The sequence below is a fragment of the Lagopus leucura genome, unplaced genomic scaffold (assembly GCF_019238085.1).
Source record: "Lagopus leucura isolate 7727_CA_CO unplaced genomic scaffold, USGS_WTPT01 Super-Scaffold_100106, whole genome shotgun sequence".
NCBI classification, from domain to species: Eukaryota; Metazoa; Chordata; class Aves; order Galliformes; family Phasianidae; genus Lagopus; species Lagopus leucura.
In genome coordinates, this window is record NW_024962325.1 from 269,873 (window position 1) to 287,050 (window position 17,178).

General features: G+C 43.0%; 1 protein-coding gene across 6 annotated transcripts; it reads right to left on the reverse strand.

Annotated features, from left to right (window-relative positions):
- Positions 1-101: 101 nt before the first annotated feature.
- PER3 (period circadian regulator 3) lies at positions 102-16,704 on the reverse strand. Of its 6 annotated transcripts, XM_042887739.1 has the most exons (22): positions 16,604-16,704; positions 15,743-15,894; positions 15,074-15,189; positions 14,018-14,219; positions 12,880-12,928; positions 11,338-11,480; positions 10,887-10,965; positions 10,062-10,168; positions 9,700-9,856; positions 8,691-8,796; positions 8,157-8,282; positions 7,268-7,394; positions 6,868-7,012; positions 6,262-6,386; positions 5,600-5,782; positions 4,818-5,069; positions 3,514-4,250; positions 2,283-2,463; positions 1,521-1,701; positions 844-994; positions 383-513; positions 102-246 (listed from the first exon to the last, which is right to left on the reverse strand). In XM_042887739.1, exons 1-21 carry the CDS (start codon positions 16,702-16,704, stop codon positions 412-414), a joined length of 3,522 nt encoding a protein of 1,173 aa, XP_042743673.1. In that variant the 3' UTR covers positions 102-246; positions 383-411. The 6 variants fall into 6 exon arrangements, 5 of the variants coding, with proteins under 5 accessions (XP_042743673.1, XP_042743674.1, XP_042743675.1 ...); XM_042887740.1 differs by having other exon boundaries at positions 102-513; positions 4,818-5,066; XM_042887741.1 differs by having other exon boundaries at positions 102-513; positions 1,521-1,638.
- Positions 16,705-17,178: the final 474 nt, after the last annotated feature.

The following is a 17,178-nucleotide window of genomic DNA, read 5'->3' on the forward strand; positions in this document are numbered from 1 at the left end:
CTGTGCCAATGTAAGCTCATAACCACTGCATCTTTTCAAACTCTTACCCGTTCAGTTAAAAAAAAAAAAAAAACAACAAAAAACAAACAGTACAGCACCACCACAACACAAAAAAAAATCTTTATATTTTGCTCAGCACTGAGCAATCAGAAGTTAGAAACAATCCATCCACAATCATTCATTCTTGTCAAGTTGTCCTTCCTGACATCACAAACAACCTCCCAGTGAAAGATTGCCTTCAAAATCCTGCCAGGAGCAAAGGGAGTAATGGAGAAAGGTTTAGTTTCGTGTATGATTGCTCATGGTGGGAGAAGACAGCTGGAGAGATTTGCTGCTAGCATCTTGCAAAGCCAAAGGAAAAGGGAATGGGAATTATTCCAACCAGTTTTACTGTCACAGGCAGGGATGTCTTCAGTGTTCCAAGACTGGAAGCGATTTTCCCTTGTTTTCCATATTGTCATCAGCCATTGCAGCCTCACAAGTTGCTTCCCTGATGTCACACGTAACACATCCCTTTAGAAAGGAACAAGGACATATCATTTAAATTCCCTGGATATTGCAAAGAATCCATCCTGGTAGCACGATATGCTGCAATCTCTTGAAATTTCTCGTGAATTGAATGAAATCTCTTTAAAAAAAAGCAGAGACCATACAGAGAATTTTAATTTTCAGAGGCATGTACTTGCACTTCCAACACTTAGCTAGTATTCTCAAGCCTTCCAGCATTCACAAGTAACAGCTATCAGTGACCCTCATGCTGTAAAAATCACATTAGCTGGAAGCAGCACTACCTCTAGCTAGCCAAGACGTGAATAAGCAGCTGATTCCTTCCACAATCCTTACTTGAGTGTTGATTTGTAGTGGGACAGTCTGTGTCCGGAGCCACGTATGCACTTCTGCAAGCTCCCTCTTTTGCCTATCTGAAAACCAAGGCTGTTGCTGTCGCATGACTACCAGCTTCTCCATATCCTCTTTTAAAACTTCCTCTTTAATTCTGTAAAACAAAACGAACCACAGACACCTGTTAACACAGCTGCACTGAATACAACGAGGCAAGCATTGCTGATATTGACTGTGGGATACAGCTGTGTGTAAGGCTGAAGTCAGCCAATGAAAAGTAACTGTTTTGTTATACCTTCTTTTAGTTGGGAAGCTTTTTCAACACCAGTCTAACTTTCAGGTTGGCTTATTTAGTTTTTTAAAATGAGGAATCTCACCACAAATTACATAGAAGCATTGCAAACACCACAAATATTCTTACCCTTCAATGCAAAGTGCAGGGCAAAACCCAATCTGCTTAGCACTTCAACAAAGAGGTTTCATGTTATCATATCTTAAGTGTTAAAGAAATACAGGCAAAAAGTAGATTAAAAGAAACGCCCAGAGCCTAAAACAGTAAATGAACACAACTCCTGAGTTTTATTGGTCCATACAGTATTTTCAGGGTCTTGTTTTTAACTCTACATTTCTCCCTTGCACAATTCCAAACTATATGTCAGAAAACGTTGATGCTTTCTAACCTGTGAGGCATTTGGTACGTCATTAGAACTTGCTCAGGTGTGCAATCCATCGTCACCCAGGCTGACTCATGTTTAGATTTATGAGATGTCTGTTTTTCTTTTGCTTCTTGATTAGTCTCTGTTTTGGAAGTTTCAGAAGAATCATTACTGGCAAAATACTTGCTGCTTTTCCTACTGCCTGCTGAGAATCACCATGAAAAAAAATCAACTCTGACAAGGCCTTCATGATCCAGCACAAATAGTAAAATCCACCAGAGTGTTTGTGCAAGCTATTTCCAATAGGGTGAACACAGGCCCTCTCAGATGACTCCTCTGGTAAGAGATTACCTCTTACTGAAAATTCAAAGATAAAATCCATTCTATTAAACTGCTTGAGACCTCCAAAGTTTTACTTACTCTTCTCAAGATTTGTCTCAACTTCCCTGCTTTTGTTCCAAGAAGCCCTGTTCTATGCAGACTTATCCTTACTCAAGTAAGATGCAAACCACGCTCTAATACAAAGAAAAATAACTTGATGAGCATAAGTTAGAAGCCTAACTTACAGTTTTAAGGAACAACTTCTGGACTCTCATTTCTGACTGTTGTGACTGAACAAAATTTGGCCTCAAACACTGAAAGCTGGTGAAAAATAATGACAACACAGCCTCTTATTGGGACTTCCCACTCCCATCACAGTAATTTTTTTTTTTTTAATGACTTACCAACACGTTAGCAACCCACCTAACACTGGAGTAGCAAATGTCCAGATCTTAACTTCCTTACCTGTGCCACCACCAGAAGTTTCACAGGAGCGAGAGCCTAAAGAACTAGATAAAGCCAATCCACTGCCTGATGCTGCTGAACCCGCGCCTGACTGGGCGTCCTCACGCAGCAAGCGGTCAGTAAATTCACATGAAGCACAATGGCTACTAGCACTGTTACCACTATCCTCCCGACTATCGTCCTGGAAACAAAAATCAAAACAAACATCCATGGAAGTCACCCTCGAGCTTGAAAAAGGAAGTTCATGCATTTACTGAATTTGTGACATGTTGACAAATTCTTGCATCAGTTCAATAGCTTTGGAATTTCTAGCTCTGAAAATGAATGGCTAGCTAGAACTCATGATAAAACTCTTCACACGTGAAACCAACAAGCGTCCAAGACTTTCTGATTCATGCTGCAGATCTTTCCCCACAGGGTTTCCTTCAAGATATTGTACTTTTACATTAAGTCGAGTTTTTTGCTGACAAGAGTCAGTTTTCTCCATGCTCTGTTAGGTGGCACAGAGCAGCCACATACATTAAGCGATGTTGCCCTACAGGGAAAATGAAAGCATTCCCCTGAATCACTGCATTAAGCTCATAGCTTCAGCAACTACAGATACATCAACTTCCCCTCAGGACCCTACCCTGCAGTTTCAGCTGATCCAGCCTTTTCAGCACAAACTGGATTCCCGAGACTTTTTTTTCCTTGCCTGCAGAGCTCAGATTCCTGCCTCTGAGTTTACCGCGGAAGCTGGAGAGGCCTTTTCTATGCCCATGTATGGAAACCGACCCACACGGATCCCTGTTCTTCGGTCATTAGCTGCATCCCTGGGAGACAGAGGGAGTAATTAGAAAAGTATCTTCCCTTTGTTTTAACTCTCCACAGAGACTGTGGGACTCAGTGAAAAAGATGAGAACCATGTAGTCCTAACCAAGTTCCACATGCATAAAAGCCCACCCAAAACTGCTGACAATTTAATGGGAAAAAAATAAAGTGTTGCCAAAACACTGAGCAAAAACAGCTTGCAGCAGCCTAGACCAGATATCACATCTGTGGCATTTACTGAGCACCAACTCCGCAATGCTACAAGTTCCCATGGGCTCAAGCGTAGTTTCTCTGCCTCCTTTGCTATTTGTGCCCTGCAGTCTACAGAGCATAGATATCGGTAAGAGAAGCTAACAGAATCTGGTGACTGAACATTGTGGAAGTCAGTTTCTCCTTGACACTAAAGATCTTTGTTACTTACACATTTAGCTTCTGTACTTGCTTTAAAATCAGTGTTAACTGAAGGCTCCACAGATTCTGGCAGCTCTTCTTGAAGCAAATTCAGCTGAAGCGGGGAGCTGCTCCGTGAGCTACTCAGCTGTAAGGCCCAGCCATGTTGGCCCTCTGGCTGCTCCTCAGTGGATGCGGCAGAAGAGGCCAGACAGGACTGATCCGCAGAGATTGGGGCTATTGGTGATGGAGCTGGAGGAGGAGGGGCAGGAGGTAGAGTAGAGCACGGATATGAAGAAGGGAGATAAACGTTCTGAGGGCTAGGAATAAAGGCATATTGAGGCATCTGAGTATATACAGGGAAATTGTGAAAAAACACAGCCATAAACATCCCTATGTTTGGGGGAGAAAGTGCTGGAAATGATGGTGCTCCACAGCACAGCTGTGACAGTGACGTGGGCTCAGGTTTTGCTGAGTAAATAGCAAGTTCCTCTCCTATAGAAGAGGCCGGAAAACTAGACAGTGCATCTGAATAGACAGGAAATCCCACAGGAGGAAAGCAATTCGTACTGGAGGACCTTAAACAGGACATTTCTGAGGGAGAAAGTGACTGCTTCTGAATTCTTCTCTTCTCGCACTGAAGACCGTTTCTGTTTTTACTACAAGATCGTCTATCTGAGGACTGTCTCTGAGGCTTCCGTTGTCTGAATTTTCCTTTTTTGCCATTTTTACAGCTAGTTGGAGTCATCTCCTTAGAAGGAGAATTTCCTGAGGAAAAAAAAAAAAAAAGACGTTCATTGAAATGACAGAAAAAAAATATAAAATAAACAAAAAAAAAAAAAAAAAAACAGGAGATAAAGAAGAAAAAAAATAAAAATAAAAAGAAACATCCAGATCATTGAGTGTAGCTCATTCACAGAGCTGTCTTTGTTCTGGATAGTTCTGCATAATTCTTCCACACACTACAGTGATAGAGTTGCAGACATACCCACAATGTTTTCCCTTCCTACCATCAATTTTTTTTTTTTTTTTTTTTTTTGGATTATCCCAGTCAGATCTTTCATATTCTTTCAAAAGGAGGCAATAAGCTATTTCAGACAGATCAGGTTTGCTGCAGTATTTGGGAGCTTTACAAAAAGTCTGAAACAGCAACAACCAAAATGCAGCAGATCTTCAGCACGGGCAATGACATTGTCAGGTCTTGACAATTCAGAACTACTTTGTTCTCAGCCACAGTAAGATTTTTCAACAAATCACACAAAGAAGAACAAGTTTTCATTGCTAAGCTTTTAAAATAAGCCCAGTAAATCTGTATTTCTCAAAAGCACTGCCTACCTTGGTCATAGGAATGCCCATTGTTACTTCTGCTATCCCACTGAAGGCAAGTCCTAAACGGAGAGAGCAAGATCCTCCTGCGGAACCTGTCCACGTAGTTTTGCTCTTCCTTTTGCGTGTGGACTGACAAAGCCTCTTTTGTTAACCCAACTGGCTTTAACTCCTCAGCCACTGTAACAGGATTCTGAGCATTCAGAGGAGGCAGCTCGATGTGTTCATTTCCAACATGAGTATTCTCCATTGTAGTCACTTCTTTGGAGAGGAAAGAAAATAAATCAGACTTTGATCTGGCCTTCTGGTGTCAACATCCACAGTATGCAGAGGGCTAGACAAAATAAACACCTGAGCTACTGAGCAGACAGACACTGCAGGGTACCACTTACACTCAATTATATTAACACAAATTCAGCAAATTAGTTCTTTCCTCATACCTCTTACGATTGCAGCAAAATACTCGTTTTTGTGTTTCTGCATTAAGTAATGTCAGCCCACTAATCATGCTTATTTTCAACAGCTCACTGTTGCATTTGAGAAGTATGTAACGAAGTGACAACACAAAGGAAAACAGGCACTCGAAGCTTCATAAAAACACTGTAAACATTTTCAGGCTCAAGTTTTCTTCACAGCGTCTGCAGAAGTGCCTCAATTGTGTTCAATTGAGATATGTTCTGATGAATATGAGCTCTGAAATACAAGTTTCCTAATGCATATTTCAGTCAGAAAATATTATTCAATCTAAAAATCAGTGAGTCTAGTCAATATTTTCCAAGAATGAATAGTACCTGATTCAGGGTGTGGGACGTGCACAATAGTGCTGCTGTAACTGCACTGGCTGGTGGCAGATACCACACTCAAAGACTTGTTGGACAGGCTCAGGCCTGGCAGAGGAGCTCCCACAATGCCTTCATTGGTCTGCTTCTTCACCATTTCTTCCTGATCAGCAAATACTGGAGTTTGGGAATTAACTGATAAAAGAACAGCAGTATCTATTGGTAAGTTAAAAGATTTTTACTTTGAATTTCTTTCCAAGCACTTCAATTGCTCCTAAGCCATCAAATCTGATTGGTTCAGACGCAACCACTCAACCATGCAAACTGTTAAATAAAATAGATATACACACAAATAAATGTAACATTCATATACCACTACAATGTCGAAGTACACTAAATGTGGCATAAAACCAGTGAGCTACAGAAGGCTTACTTAGCAACAGCAAGTACTTGCTGATGGATTCTAAATTCGAAGACTTACTACTGTAAATTCTGCTTAACTGCACGATCTGGGCAAGGGAAGTAGATATTTACTGTCTGTAACCAAAACATCTGCACTGTTTGTGTGGTAGTGATTTAAAAAATGAAAAGAAACCTTGAAACATACAACAGTAGCATATCAGAAAAAAATACATCAGTGTTTCCATTACAATAGTCAGCATCCTTTACATTACCTCCCAATGCCCTGACCTCCTGCAGTCTTTGCTGGTTTTTCTTGTCACCATCTGAAGATGATGATGTATTTGTAGAAGATTTAGATTTCCTTTTCAATACTGGAACACTGCAGCTCTCTAGATATCTGAAACATAAGTATATCACAGGAAGCTCTTCCCATTTAAAAAAAAAAAAAAAAAAAAAAAAGAGACCTTATCCACTAAAGTAGAAGCTTTTCAAGGTGTTACAGCCACTGATACAATACTCAAGAGCAAATTATAGCTTTGCTGTAGTGCCTTCCTACAAAAAGAAAGCACAAAACTGAGATATCATACAAATGTTCTAATTGTTGCTAATATAGTGGTATATTGGTTGGCAATACAGTTTGCGTATAAGTATATACAGGAGCTGAATAAGGAAAGAATTTTTAATTACCACAATAGTTTTTCACGTTCTGGCTTTCTTGAGAAACGTGATAAAGATATGATTCACATATTTAATGCAGATATTCCAAATCAGAATTTTATCCCAACCCAAAATCCAGTCAATGCAAATTGCATACATAATTACCTTACGCTAACTGGATCTTCAGTATTATTCACTGTAACTGCTTTGTTGTTTCCTACCTGATGATACTATCAACACAATTAATCTGCTGATAGGAAGGAACATGTGGAGTCTTCTTTGAATCATCATAAAGTACATTGCCCAGTTCTTCTGTGCTATCACTTCTCAAGGTCGGGAGAAAACAGGAAGCGCTGTGCCTCTTCCCTAGAAAAGGAGAAATTTTCAAAGACAAGGAAGCAACCCCCACTGAGATACCTTCAGAGGAACATACGGCCTATCACAGCACAGCCCTCGTTACCAAGTTGTTCTGCATTTTCATCTCAAAAAAGCCCCACCAAAATACTTCCCAGTCAAGCCACGTTAACATGCCAACTTCAGCACTTCAGCAGTCAGCCAAGTTCACGGCTCCAGACCTACAAGAGTTTCCATCAACTTAAGGATCGCAATTACATACATTACCTTCTAGCACTTCTGAACCCATAGGCTGTTCATTTCCATCCTGTGGCTTGCTCCTTGATGCAATATACAGCTGCTGTCCCAGATTCTTTATCCGGTTGACATCTGCACACACCTGCTGCAAAGTCACCTTGAGATACATGAAAACGTGAGGTCAGATTAAAAGGAATAGAAGTGGACACAGGAGGCTATTGAGATGGGGTTGGGTTCTTGTATACTCCTAACTGAAAGACTGTCAGCCTAAGTCTAGCATCTACTGGCATTTGTAAACATACTTATCATGGCGAATTTAACTGTGTGATAAAGCCCAAACAGCTTCATCATTTAAGTTTCATCATTTTTATATTGATGCAAATTCAGAGCATTTGCTGATTATTTACCCAGCAGTCTCAAAAAGAAATTAAGTAACAATGCTTCTCTTTTAGGACAGGATCGTCTCCACTCCTACAGAAGTTAATAACACCACTCTAATGTTCTCTTGAGGAAAAAAAAAAAATATGGGAAAATTGAAACCGAATAGAGCCCCCCACTTATCTTGTGCACCAACACTCTCCCTAGTTGCGTGGCTTTCTCGCTTCTTCTTCCCCTTGAGTCCCCCAGTTCTTTGAGAAGGCTAAACTTTAAGCATGTCTTCAATTTCAGTCTTCAAGCAAGTCTTCAATCTCTACAACTTCAGTGTATTGCAGCTATCTGCTCTTTTCTGAGCAAAATTAAGATCTAACCCCAAAACCAGCATTCTATAATTGACCCGCTTAAGGACGCTTAGCTTGAACACACCACATGCCTTTACACTGAAGTAAAATTCTTATGTATGTACATATACATCGTAACTCTTCATTTCTTAAAATGTGATTTTATTACTGCACAGGCATTGATATATCTAAGAACTCACTGGTTCTGGTGTTTCCTCTGCACAATTTCCGTTGGAGTCGCTTGAAGATGCTACACTGATGTAGTGCTCATAAGAACCACTGCTACCAAGGCTACCGTAACCACTAGAAACGTTGCTATGAACTGGCTGTATTGGGGAAAGAGGTGGAAGGAAAAAAATAAGCAAAGAGAACGGAAAAACAGTTTGCAACACAGAACTCCTAGTGAGCAACAACAACGAGAAAAATTAAATGAAGAGTCAGCACTGTTTTGAGTTCTACCATTTTCTTGTAGAAAAAAAGTTCTACCATCCTCACAGCCGTCCCAGGATGAAGATTTACCTTTCAACACAAATATCTGCAGAACATGTCCAAACAGCTTTCTAATCAGATGGGCTACATAGAGCCTTAGTTTTAAAACTGGCACACAAGCCTGTCTCGAATTAAAATGTTCTTCCAAAGGAGCGCAGGCAAAGAAGTTTGCTAAACAGACCCCAGTTCCTTCAGTCTCTCATTCAAAAGGCAAAACGGTGTTTTGAGATTTTAATCTTCTTTACCTGCAAAAGCAACTTGTAGATTTGGCCTTGCAATTCTTTTATCTCTTTCTCAACACTGCTAGTTTCTTGATTTCTTGTAGCAAAAACATCTTCATTCAGAGGGCTTCTAGAGAGTCAACAGAATTCCATAATTAATTCTAAACTGATAAAGAAAATATAACTGTAAGCAGAGTTAGGAGAGTTTACTATTATTAACCTGTATTTTATGTTGACTTTCCCTGAATCAACAGAAAGGGATATCATCTGTTCCACCATCAGCTAAAGCTAGAGTAGTGAGGCTGTGATAAGAAAGCAGTGCTTAATGCAAGGCTTCAGGATTTCAGAAAGCCAATACATCAGGCACAATGACACGAGCAAAGGCTGACGAGCATCCACCCTTTTGCCTCCTTCACACTCCAAAAGTCTTAAAAAAGCTAAATTTGAGAACTCAGAGGTCATTGCCAGAAAAGCCATTTCCTATGAAAGGAACCAGGTAAGAGGAAGCATCAGACAGTCATATCTCCAAATACCTCAGAAATCAGGGGGAGGCATCTGAAAAACATTAACTGAAACATTCAATGCTAATTCAATTCTTACATGAAATCAATCAGGTGCAGAATCTAAAGATTTACCAAGCAAACAATTCCAAAGAAAAACAAGCCAGATTTTGGTCATACATCTATCAATTACAGAATTGTAGGAATCACAGAATTGTAGGGGTTGGAAGGAACCTCCAGAGATCATCGAGTCCAACCCCCATTTAATTAGTGATTTCTTTCTCTGTTAAGCAAATCAGAACCAAACATCAATTCCTTGCTAAAGTGGTCTACCTTTTAGATAAAAGTAAAAGCTAAAAAGGAACTTCAAATTGGTGTTCTGATTAAGGCATTCTCATTGTCACAGTGTTTGGACATCCAGTACGTACACACGCGGCTTAGAAAAGTAGGTTTTTCCTTATATTTCAAAGTATTGAGAATGAAAAGAATTAAGAAAACCTAGCTTCAACAATTCACTTCTACAACTGACTTACGTTCGGACTTTGTGTCGGCCAATGATGAATGCTACTTTCCTGCTCCATGGATTCACAAAACTGGACCAGCTGGTATCCAGGATGACATAATCCCCATTTTGAGTGCAAAACCTAATGGGTAGGTATTCAAAAGGAGGCTGCCCAGCAAATTTCAGGACTGAACAAAAACAACCAAGAAACAAGGGTTAGTTCACATTATGGCACAGCAGCAATAGCACAAACACAAGTGACCGGGGTACGGTCTTGACATCTAACTGCTCAGTGTATTTGTGTCCAGACTGGAAAATAGTCACATAGCAAGCAAGAGAGTAATGAACAATGTTAGGAGGAGTTTAAATTCTTTTTATGACCATTGTACTCACTTTTACGGTGAATAGTGATCATTAAAGGACGATCTTCTGGATGCAAATACATCAGTATGGACGTTCCAATCAAATCCTGAGGTAAGTAACCCAACAAAGGCACTGCTCTGAAACACAAACACACTATCATTGCATGTAATTCAGTCTTGACTATTTACATTCTTTAACCTTCACTGGCCAGCAAAGTCCCCACAGATGATCTACAATGACCTGAAGTACAGCCACAGAACATTCTCCAACCCAGTTATTAATCCCCAAATATGACATAAATATGCAAATATTTCTGTTCCCAGAGAGGTAAACTGGAAGTTCTGTTGTGCTTCCACACATGGTGGGGTCAAGGGGTAAAGAAAAACAGAAAAAAACCACAGAGGTTCCAGACAAAACTATCAGTAAGAAATCCGACAGAGATGCTGTGAAGTGTGTTGTAAAAACATCCCTGGGGCTCTGCAGGAGACAACTTCAGCCTGCTCAAGTTTATAATAGGCAGCTCATTAAAGCTGCAACCTGCACTGTGATTCCTCAAACACTGAAAAACCACATTGCACATCTGCATCACCAAAGGTCCCCACTGCCCCAAGGGCAACTGACTGCAGTTATGCTTAGTTTCACTTTTTTAGTCAAAGCTGATTATGTTCTTGAAAAACCTCTGGAACTTCAATGACTAACAAATAATTACTGAAAATTAACACAAAACAATTTTGCTTCATTAACTACTGCCAACTGCACAGTTAAATAGTTTACTACTGTTTACAGCTGCATTACCAGTGGATTTTTTGCCACCTCTCCACACACACCTCACAATCCTTAAGATCCAAATCTCACCTGTCATCTATCTCAAGAAAAACACATCCCGGAGTGTGAGTAGTGGTGAAGATTCTTTTATCCATAGGAATTCGAGGAGCTAATTGAAAAAGAAGTATTTACTGAAACACAAAACATGCATCGAAACAGAAAATCTAACTTAGCTCTCGCACGTTCGTGTGTTACAGACTTCTGAACTTTTTAACCGTTCACTTACTTCTGATCAGTAACTCAAAGAGACATTACAAAATTACAGGTGATACAAATCTCTCCCAACTGTAAATGTAGTGAGGTCAAAGGTCTCAGGACCTAGCAAAGAAGAAACGTGCTTTCTGGATAGGCATGTGTGCACTCACACTCACTGGAAGTTACACCTGTGAGAGTTTCCAAGTGCAAACGCCAATCAAAGTAAGCTGACATTCATACATTGTTTCCCTATTGTCTTGTTTTTCACTGGATCATCCTGACTTGCCTTCATATCCAGAGTGAATTTTCTCAGCCAAAGCCAAGCAGCAGGCCTCTGCATCCACATGGACAGCGGTGCAGACATGGACCAAGTATGGGGTGATTCGGAATGGGTACCAGTGCATTTCTTGTTCTTGATCTTTACCACCTCTGAGGAAAAGTAAAAGGAATTAACGTGTTGGTGTCAAGACCCAAATACTTCACACCAGTACTGAGAGCCTTACACAAGTAAATCGTGCAGAGCACACAGAACCACGTGAGGACAAATCCCTCAAGGCTCTATGCACAACGCCCTGCAATCACAGGCCAACACGTTCAGCAATACTGATCTTGCTTCCCCTAAAACCCATACATACTTGGCCTCTAGCACATGCACTGAAAGGCAGTTCCCAAAAGCCCTTACTCTGACAGTTAGCAACCACCTTCTAATTCTCATCCAAACGTATTCACGAGAACCAACAACTTGTTCTTGTGCTAAGTTAAATACATGTATTTTTTCTTTTATTTGTTCTTTACTCTGTACTACTTTCAGGCAAAAACCTCTGTGTCTCAGACTTCATTCCATCAACCTAATTAAGCAGGGTTTCTCCAGTGTCAGCAGTCAGTCCAGAAATTGTTCCTCTCTGATTAAAACAAACAGAATCTGGATATAACAAAAAGAGTTTAACTAACACAAATAATTTTCATATTTAGCCCTTGTGTATGCTAGTGAACAGATACTTTTACTTATGAAGCTCACAGAATTGAATGTTTGTGTTGAAGGACGGAAAGATGTACGAAAACATGAAAAAAAAGTTAAGCATTTCACAGTATTTATGTACCTCACATAATTCCCCAAATTGAAACTGAAATTTGCCCCGCTAAACTTATTCCAAGCGTTAAACTGAAGAGACTTGGAGGTTTATTTTAGACCCAAGTTTTTGAAAAGCGTGACTATGTTGGTGATCTGCTGACAGATGGAATAAGTATTTTATCTGCTCAGAAACTAACAGCTCTTAATTAAATCAAGAGACACCTCATTTTGGAGAAGAGCTGCATCAGATATTACAGGCCAGCCTCCGTTATATTTTGGTTCTTTCAGTACTAAGATTAGTCTGGCACAAAGCAACAGATCCCACCCCACAGTGACAGAAAGTAGCATCTCCTGACTCGCATCTCGTGTTGGAACTCAGATGACCAAGTTTCCATTACTACCTCTGTCACAAACTCCCAAGCAATCTTAAACAAAACATCCCGGCCTCCACTCTCAAACTGCAGAAGTGGGACTCTTTCCCACGAAATCATTCTTCGACTGCACAGCAGTAGAAAAGGAAGCTGTTAGGCCTAGAAGAAACATGCACGAGCAGTTTCTTCCTCTACCCCATGCAAGCTTAATGATCACTATGGAAAATATACTCAAAACATCCTGCTGAATGCTGATATTGAACACAGTAAGCCATTCCCCTAACAGAGTTCACACTGGTCATTGTGACAACAAACCACCACCTGTGCCCCATAGCATTCCCTGTGCCCAGCCTTCATGAACACAAAACTATAATAATATACTTGCCTGATCCTGCAGAAAAAGGATTTCACCTGGGCATAGTCATACAGAGAGGCTAATAAGAAGAACACACATCGAAGGTATCAGTTTATATCCTAAAACAGGTCACACCTACAAGAACTTTCAAACTCCTTATTCCCCAGGCTTTCTGAGCAAGAGCAAACTCCCACAGCCTTCCTTGTAACAGCTATTAATCAGTTGGCCAACAGTTTGCTCCTATCTCAAATATTTCTTCCACTGCCCAGTCTGAGGAATGGCTGACCTGGAGTTAAATTCAGAGAAAACTTCAGATTTCCAAGAACTGATGCCAGAACAGTTCACCAGCTAAGCAGACAAAAGACAGAGCCTTGGCTACTCAAATCACTCACTGCTAAAGTGAGGCTCAAAAACTATCATTCAGTCACGTTTAGTACCAAACAAATAAAACCCATTAAAACCCGGGTTCAATGAGCTACTCTTACAGCAGGTTGCAAGTGAATCTGTAACACTATAACATGATGGAAAATAAACAATAATAACAGAGTAGCAAAGTCTCTGGTTGCAGCGAATGGGGACAAGCCCAAATGCAACAGCCACAGACACAGAAAGGAAGGGAAAAAGCTACTTACCTTCAAAAAGCCTTGTGTACACAGAGATCTCCAGAGAGATCCCCTCACCTCCACAGCCAACCCTTACATGAGGGCTGGGAAGGGGTGGAACCTGGCTTCAGCCCTTCCATCACTCAGAACATTGCATGCACCTGAGCTCCCCTGGGCTGGCCCTGCCTTCCCACCAGGTGCTCCATCACTGCTTCAGGCTGTGACTTAGCATTTCTGCTACAGGACCATAATAACAGAGCACCTAATCAATTCTAAGCTGTAGATTAAGCCATTCTAAATGGACAATTAGACCTTCTGTTTCTTTTCTGGAAAGCATTTGGAAAGAGTAAAATAGCAGCTGCCTTTTACTTGTAGGCCATTTATCTGCTTATGAGTAAAAGGCATCTGCATTTTACTTACTCCAGGTAGGCTAAGAGTAGCTGCAAAGCTACTCAGCTTTTCCAAGTGGAAGAAGGGTGGCCTGAGTATATTGCTAGTGTAAGTATTTAGAGCAAACAAGCATTCTATCCTCATTCTGTGAAGACAGAATCATTATTATGTCCTACCTGTTTGACTTTCCGTGCACCAAAGTGGCAAGTGAGACTGATCAGTGTGTGCATAGAACACACTTGCATCCTGAGGGGCAAGAAGCTCTACAAACCGGGAGGATTCCAAGACTTTCTTCTTATGGTTTAGAATGGATGCTGCCTGCTCAGAAATATGCAATATGCGCCCGGAGAGCAGGGAAAACACAGCCACAAAGGTATCCTGGAAAACAAACCTTATTAAAAGCAGTTCTTCCTCAACACATGGTAGCAATATTGAATGGATGAAAAAGAAAAAAAAAAACAAGTCAAACTTCCCCCCAATCTCCTCCCACAAGAACTACAGGACAAACAACCACACACCATAACGACAGAGGTACAGAAGAGACTTCTAAAGCCAGCATCCAAACAAAATCGCATGTGAGCTACTACAGCCTGCCATAGCGTCACAGCTTACTCATTACTTACTCATGCTAATGAGACTGCAATATCAATACTGAAACAGATTCCACAGATGCTTGCCATTTTCCAGAACGACTGCTTATCTGGCCACAGATTTCCCCCCAGATTTCACAGGTCATGGTTCCATGTACAGAAATCTGAGAACTTTCTGATAGAGTATGTGATAGTACTGAAACTCGGCACTCTTTGCAATAGAGCCAGAAACCACAACATGTACTGCAAATTGATTAATCAATCGAGAAATAATCCAAGAACACAAACAGAAACCAGAGACCTTCACAACTACGGATTTGATCAGGTATGAAAACATTCTGCTATGCCATCCGAGGAGATTATTATGCTGCAAGTGAATTCAAAAATTCTCACAGATCATGGCTGTGTCTGGGAAAAAAACGAAAACAGGAAACAGAAGTATTTCTTCACTTACAGCTGTTGGGTCTGCCAATTCAGCACAGATAAGCAGTAACACTGATCTACCATTACTAACAAAAACCTGTTTGCCTTTTAAAGGCTTTTTGATTTTACACTTCTGTTTCCCTAAAAGATATCAAGGTGATAGAATAGAGACTGAAACAGAAAGTGATGAACTCCTCTCAGCGTGTCTGAATTCCTTACACTGTTTTTTGGAGTGTGTTCTGATGCAACTGTCACCAACTCTTCTATGCTGTATGTCATCACACCCGTCTGGAACACTCTTCGATCACCAAGAGCCTGGAAAAACTCATTGTTTGCTAATTGAAGAAACAAGAAATGCAAAACAAACAGAAGGAAGTCAGTAAGAAGACAATTTTAAAAGTATTTCTTACAGCCCTCCTAACTGTCATTGTTTTGATGAAGCCCAAGTTGAGATGAAGAATGTTTATGGAGTAACAAAGGAAAAAAAAAAAAGAGTACTGATTATACCACTGGAGTGACCTATGCTGCAGAAGAGAAGCACAAGGAAGTAGAGAGGACAGCAAGTGACAGCAAAAGAGTGACGAGCTACTTAGCTCTGCTGCAGAACACAGGAGAACTATCCAGTACATTTTCCAAGCTACAGAAATGCTGTTTTCTCAACATGCATGACAAGTTATTAGCAGTCACCTATCTGTGCCTGGATGCGGAATGGGATCGAAGCAGTAAGCGGGCATTCTGACTTTGAAGCCAAAAAAACTAGAGCAGCTCAATTGTTGACAGGATAGATGAAGTGTTTTCATTTGTTTGAATGCTATCTGTTGTCAGACGCGTCCATTCAAATCAAGCTGCTGCACAGCCCATGTGCTTCCAGGCGTTTTCCATGCTTACCTCGGACCTGCTGTACACACCGTAAAGCGTAATTGAGAGCACTGACAGTGCTGGGCTTGCTGGAACTCCTTTTCTCTTCAGGCAAACAGTTTTTGATTTCTTGGATCATCACCATCAGATCTTTGTGAGACTGACGCCAATCCAGCTGATCACTGATCAAAACAGAGGTTGAACTCCGATGGGGACTTCTGCTATAGGAGATTCCACCCCCAAAAAACTATTTCCACCATACGGCTCGACCCACAGGACTGGAGGAAAAGCCCTAAAGCTCATCTGCTCTATTTCATGCCACACCTTTTGATTTCTCTGCATTTTAACCTTTCTGTCCCCTCCTTCCGTGCTGAACCCAGCTCGTTTTGGCTGGCAGAGGCACCGTAATCCAGCCGAGAGCAGATCCTAACCAACGAAAAGCTCCAGATGTACTAAATATCGCCGGCATCGATACCAGCAATGGACGCTCGCTCCCCCACGTGCTCAGAGCCCAGCAGCTCCCCGGATCCCGGCACACCCAACGCCCGCACAACTCGGCGCTCAGCGCCTCACCCCCGGCTGCCCGGGACGGGGCCGCACCGCAGCCGGCGCGAAACCGACGCCGCCGCTCACAGCCGCCGCTCGTTTCCCCGCTCGCTGCTCATCGCGGCACGCCGCAGCCCCGTCGACTCACCCGAGGCGTCACGGCTGCGCGTTGCACCGTACCGCAAACACAGCGCCGCGTGAACTCAGCCCGGAACGGCCGACCGCTGCGGGTCCCCGCGTCTAACCCTGTTCCGCGCACCGCCGCCCCGCCCGGCCGCCCCCGCCGACCGCGATTCGGGCGATACCCCTTGAGCCCCGCGCGCCCTCCGCATCAGCGCGCGTTACCCGAAGCCTCCGCCCGGCGCGCGGCCGCCGCACTCCGTCCCGCCGCGCCGATCCCCGCCGGCGCCGCTTCCCGCGCTCAGCCCCGCGCCGCAGCCGTCCATCTCGGCTCGGGGACGCGGACGGCGCCCCCCACCCGTTACGTAACGGCCCTGCACGCGGCCGCGCCGCTCCCACACACGGCGACAACGTGCGGCACCGCCCCCCCCCGCCCCGCCCCGCCTCCCCACACACAGCCGAGAGGCGGGAACGGGTGCGGAGCCACTTTATTGGAGAGCGCGCGCGCGGCGGAGGCGGCGCCCCGCCCCTCACGCGCCGCCGCACGCGGCCCCCGTGCGCGCGCCAACCACAGCGCCACGTGCGGCGCCGCGCGGCCCGCCCCGAGACGGGCAGAGCCGGGAACGGAGCCGGGAACGGCCGCTGAGGGCGGCGAGTGCCGGGGCGGCTCGGCTGAGGCACTTCAACGGGGCGAGGGTGCGGCCGACCCCCGCGATGGCACCGCGGCGCGGCGGGCGGGTGAGGAGGACTGAGGACGAACGCGGCGCCCAGGATCCGATCCTCCTCACCGAGGCGCCGTA